Consider the following 6,000-nt stretch of genomic DNA (forward strand, 5'->3'; position numbering starts at 1 on the left):
TGTATTACAACCCTATTTTTGCCTTTGCTTACCTCTTGCCTCTTGTCCCCATGGAAATGGCTTTTAGGCAACAATTCAAGGGGGGAGGCTCTAGAAAGCTACACTCACCTTAAGTTCCTTTAACTAGGAAAACTCTCAGTTCAACATTTTCAAGTATTTTCTGTCATTTTCAACAAATTTGTCCTGTTTCAAATATTAATCTACTTATTATAATTTAGTCCTTTATGCAAGATCTTAGTCTTATGCTTATTTATCTATTATCTTAGTATCGCTCTGCTTTCTACAGAATTAAATAGAAACTTTTAGTATTATTAGAAGCTTTCAATGTATTTGTACATATATATACATGTCATTTTTGTACAAATTGTGATAATAAAGCGTAACATAATATTATAACTAGATAAACAACTTTTTGTAACGAAGAATTATAATAACACATCAAACTACACACAGTTTTTGATTTCTACACACTGGATTTTCTTTTTTACATGAATTGCATTTTTTTAATACTGATCATTACAATCAATCAGTCAATACAATCAATTTTGCATGCTGTCTTAAGAAAACATTGACGTTTGAAGTCATTATAGATCGTTTGACACTGAAAGTGTATGTGTGTGTGAAAACATTAACGTCTTTTTAGGGAACTGAAAGTATATCATATTTCATTTCAATAATCTACTTTTTGAGATCTATTAAATGGTATATAAAATGCCTAAATGCATTAGAATGTTACCTATTGGCAAATTGCCAAAATGTATCACAATTACTTTTCGTATTTCTAGTTTTTCCTACAGATAATTATTGTTTTCAAATATACATTATGATGATATTCATATGTAATTTGCAGCATTCTAAGCAGTATAGTCCTGAGGAGCTTCTGAGTTTTAGTATTGCATTTTACACATGCGTGAAGTTAGAAAGCAATTCATTTTGGAACTATCTTCAGATTTAATTTACCGATAGAAGGAAAGGTGTATCACAAACCTCGCACATAAAAGGTTTTTCACCTGGTAGAGTTGTTCTGAAGTTTTCTGGCGAGCAAGTTCGGGTGATCAGCTAGGCGATTTCTATATTTGTGTGAGTAAGCGATTATTTCATCCTTAACTGTGCTAGTCCCTGTGTCTTTGTGTATTAACCAATTTGGAACATACTTTGGTGCTTTCAAAATTTCTTTTAATAACTCGTTTTGAAATCTTTGAATTATTAAAGCGTTTGAGTTGGAAGTTGATCCCCATAGCTGTATGCCGTATGTCCAAATTGGTTTAATGATGGCTTTATAGAGGTAAATTTTATTATGTGTGTCAAGTTTTGATTTTTGTCCGAGGAGCCAATAATATCTTCTATACTCGGGTATTTACATGTTTTATTGCAGTATTTACATATGAAGTCTTCAGATTTTTTGTGGCAAACAATGTGTTTGTTTAGGAGATAAGTATTTGCGAAGAGTTTACCACAAATTGCTCATCTTTATCTATTGTTAATTTGGGTTTCACCAGTATTTCCAAAATTGATGTTATGCCATCTCTCAGAATCGTCCAGCATTATAAAGCAACATGTGGTAACACCATATATATTGGTGTCAATGTGGTGCCTTATTGGCAACACTGTTTCCGCCAAAGAGGAGTAAGGTAATAGTCAGTCTCATTTCAACTATGATTGCAATTAGTCTCAATCATATTGTAAATGTTGCCTTTGTTCAATATTGTTTAAAAACACAACTTTTTTGACTAAAAAAAACTCTATTACAAACCTTGCACATAAGAGGTTTTTTATGGGTATAGAGGTATGAGTCTTTAAGAGTGATTGTAGATGACTCGGGTATTTATATGTTTTATTGCAGTTTTTACTTATGAAGTCTTCAGATTTTTTGTGGCAAACAATGTGTTTGTTTAGGAGATAAGTATTTGCGAAGAGTTTACCACAAATTGCTCATCTTTATCTATTGTTAATTTGGGTTTCAACAGTGTTTCTAAATTGATATTATGCCATCTCTCAGAATCGTCCAGTACATGTGGTAATACCAAAAGGATTGGTAGCACTGTGGTGCCTTATTGGCAACACTGTTTCCGCCAAAGAGGAACGAGGTAATAGTCAGTCTCAGGTCAACTAGAATAACAATGAGTCTCAATTATATTTTAAATTTTGCCTAATTCTTATAAATATATATTCAACACGTGTGTACGTTTTAAAGTTTCTTTATTCAGAAATTATCATCTGCAAATGTGTTGTGCCATGCACAGACTTCATTGTCTGATATATTTTCTGATTCTTTGCTTGTTTTTTTGGCCTTTTTTGCATTATAGTCACATACAATAAATATAAATTTGAAATTCAATTGTTTGATAATTTTACAGTTTCTGAGAAAATCACACATAATATATGACTTCAAAATTAAGTAAGTAACAATTATATTAAATTGAACGGGAACTTTGGGCACATCTTGTATTACAATTGTTTCTTTATTATACTCCAATTTTTTATTATGAGTTCTCTTCATGTGACCCTGTGATGTATATGCAACTTTTTTTAAATAAGTTCGTCTTGCCTGTTTATATAACAAGTTGCTTAAAAGACCTGAAAATAAAGGTAAGACTTATTGTAACACATTAACATATATAAATCAATCTATATGTGATCAATATGATTTATTATATTTTATATTTACATTTGTATAGTAATAATAGTATTTGAATTACGTACCATAACTGGTACTTAGTCAGATGCACATGCACCAATATAAAATTATATTAAAAAAAGTTATATTCGTATTTATATACAATCATATAATAATTCCTGCATTATATTTCAATTTGTTTCTATAAACTTTCTTCCTCAATTCAGGATCATGAGAAATGAATCATATTCCTTTATTTGAACTAAATTATTTATTTATTTGATATAATTCGTACATACTGTATCTCAGTCAGACAATTGTTCTGGTATGATAGATCACAGCAATTATAACAAAAATAAATCTAAATTTTATGTAACAGACTTGCATTAAGACATCAATATATTTTTACTTATTACTATTATATACACAGAACGCTTGCGTACATACATACATGCTCATACTTAATTGTAATTAATATTTTAACAGAACAGAAGTAATATAGTATTTAAAATAAGGAATTTTATCTCATTTATTTCATTTATCTTTTATGTAATTTTTCAATTTAATTTTGAAATTGTTTTGGTCCGTCATTGTCTTTAGTTCCTCCAGTAGTTTATTGTAAAGGCTGTTTGCACTTCTTAGAAGACTTGCAAGTCCTTTACTAGTTTTTGCATGTTTCATGTGAAAGTTTTGGTTTTGTCTCGTTTGATGGCCGTGTATATCCTGGTTTGTCTCTATTGTGGTGCAAGCTTTGATTCTGTTATTTTTTATTTTGAATATTAGTAAACATTTTTCTATTTCTATTGTTTTGTGTAGTGGTATGTTCTTTGTCTTTTGTAGAAGTTCTTTTCTCAGGGTGAGGTAGGGATAATTGTAAGTTGATTTTATTGCTTTATTTATCATTCTTTGTAGTGTCTTTATATTTTTATTTGTTGTTTGACTCCAAATCGTGATGCCGTACGTCATAATCGGCATTATATGAGATTTTAATATTAGTTCTTTGTTCTTAATTCCAAGATGTCGTATTCTTCTTATGGCTCCAGAAAGTGCTCAAATTTTTTGTTTGATTTTTTTCAATTTGGTCACTCCATTCTAGTTTCTGGTTTATAATCATACCCAAATATTTAGGTTTTTCTATTTATTTTATTTCAGTATCGTTGATTAATATTTTTATATTGCATTTTTTTAAATTTTGTTATGTCGGAAAAATATATAATTAGTTTTATCTGTATTTATAGTGAGTTTATTTTCTGTTAGCCATGTTGTATATTTCTTTAAGTTATCATTGATTTTTTTTCCTAGTTTCTTCAAATCTTTATCAGCATATATAATCATGGTGTCATCTGTGTACACTATGTATCTACCTTCTAAATTTTTGTCCTTTAAGTTGTTAATATATACTAAGTATAATAGTGGACCTAGGACTGTTCCCTGTGGTACTCCGGATTTGACCATTTTTTTTTATAGCTGAAGCAATTTCCTATTTTGGTCCTTACTTCTCTTTCAGATAAGAAATTAGCAATTGTTGTATTCATATTCAAATTTCTATAAATACAATCTATCACTCTTCTTCTTTGTTACAAGATTGTACAAAATAAATAATATTTCATGGTTGTGCACCAATCGTTGTTTGGTTATGTCATCTCTTGTATAACAATAGTTCCTTTATTATACTCCAATTTTTTATTATGAATTTTCTTCATGTGTTTCCTCAAAGACACCAAATGTTTGAATTCTTTATCACACAATTCACATTTATATTCGGGTTCTTCAGAATGTACGAACATGTGATGTTTTAGTGAATCCACCTTTGTAAAAGTTTTATCACAGACGTCACATTTATACGGCCGATCTTCCTCTAAATGTAGCCTCATGTGTTCTTCTAAAGAAACTAAATCTTTAAATACTTTATAGCATATTTCACATTTTTGACGATCTGCTTCTAAATGAATAGCCATATGTCTTTTTAAATACAGATTGCGTTTGAATACTTTATTGCAAGTTAGACATTCGAATATAGGTTCTATCCCGTGAGCTTCTAATTTATGTGATCTTAAATAACCAGGCCTTGGAAATGTTTCATTGCATAATTCACACTTATAAGGCCATTCTTTAGCATGAACAAACACGTGTTTATTTAAATAATCCATGCTTTTAAAAGCCTTACCACATAGCTCGCATTTAAAAAGTCCTTCTTCCAAATGTGTGTTTTCATGCTTCCTTAGAGCACTTTCTGCAATAAACTGTTTATCACAAGTACCACATTTGTGTTTGTATTCCCCCGTGTGCGAAGGCATATGTTGCACCAGGTTACCTTTGATGGCAAAGCCTTTTCCACAGAATTCACATGAAAAAGGCTTTTCACCCGTGTGTACTCTTTCGTGTGTTTTTAATTGATTGGTGGTTTTGAATTGCTTGTCACAGTACGAGCATTTGTAACATTTGGGTCTTGTATGGTTTCTACGATGATTTCCTAAATATTTCTTTTTGGCAAAAGACTTACCACAAATGTCACAGGAAAGGGAGTTGTTTTTGGTTTTGTTTTGGCTCGGGTCTTGTTGGATTTTCTCATCTATCGTTACCTCGCAATTCATAAGAGATTCTAAACATGTTTCATCACAATCTGATTCATCCTCTTCTTGTTTAATAGAAACATCTTGGAGTTGATTACCTTCTATTGTCTCCATTTTAACTTGTAAGTGATCTTCTAGAACAATCAACTCTTCAGATGTTATTGATAATATTTTATTCGTGAGTAAAACGCATTTGCAAGAAAAAATAATGAAAAGTAAATAAATATTTCATTTTAATTGAGTACATATCTGTCAACCTAAAAAATCAGATGTTGTGCCATCGGGTAACTCAATACAACGAAATTGCATTGTGGCAACACTAATAGAACTTACCGCCATTTTTGAATGTAGAAAGAGATTTTTATAGTAAAATTTAATTAAGAGTAGCAAATATGTTAAAAATAATATTGAAATATAACAAGAATACTTTTATATCATTTTTTCATGTTTTAGATTTGTTTTTGTTATAATTGCTGTGATCTCTCATACCAGAACAATTGTCTGACTGAGATACAGTATGTACGAATTATATCAAATAAATAAATAAATCATTAAAAAAAAACTTTTATATATAGTAATAATTTGTATTATACATTCTAGTAGTATTTTAACATTAAATTGATAAAATGTTTATACATCTTTATATATATGTATATATATATACATAGCTGGGCATTAACTCGTTAATCCGTTAATCGTTAATTAACGAAGTTAACATTTTGATTAACGGATTAACTTTTAAGTTAACTTTTAAAAATGTTAACGGACACGTTAACTTCCGTTAAAATGCGAGAAGTCCGTTAATCGTTA

At 29.8% G+C, this 6,000-nt stretch overlaps 1 protein-coding gene across 1 annotated transcript; it reads right to left on the reverse strand.

Annotated features, from left to right (window-relative positions):
• Positions 1-4,249: 4,249 nt before the first annotated feature.
• On the reverse strand, positions 4,250-5,382 carry LOC113363628 (zinc finger protein 723-like). The gene has a single exon (XM_026606118.1). The coding sequence runs from the start codon at positions 5,302-5,304 to the stop codon at positions 4,252-4,254; it is 1,053 nt and encodes a 350-aa protein (XP_026461903.1). The 5' UTR covers positions 5,305-5,382; the 3' UTR covers positions 4,250-4,251.
• Between the last annotated feature and the right edge of the window lie 618 nt (positions 5,383-6,000).

This window comes from Ctenocephalides felis, unplaced genomic scaffold (genome assembly GCF_003426905.1).
Source record: "Ctenocephalides felis isolate EL2017-DRISC unplaced genomic scaffold, ASM342690v1 CF-g0.4_SCAFFOLD_00845, whole genome shotgun sequence".
NCBI lineage: Eukaryota > Metazoa > Arthropoda > Insecta > Siphonaptera > Pulicidae > Ctenocephalides > Ctenocephalides felis.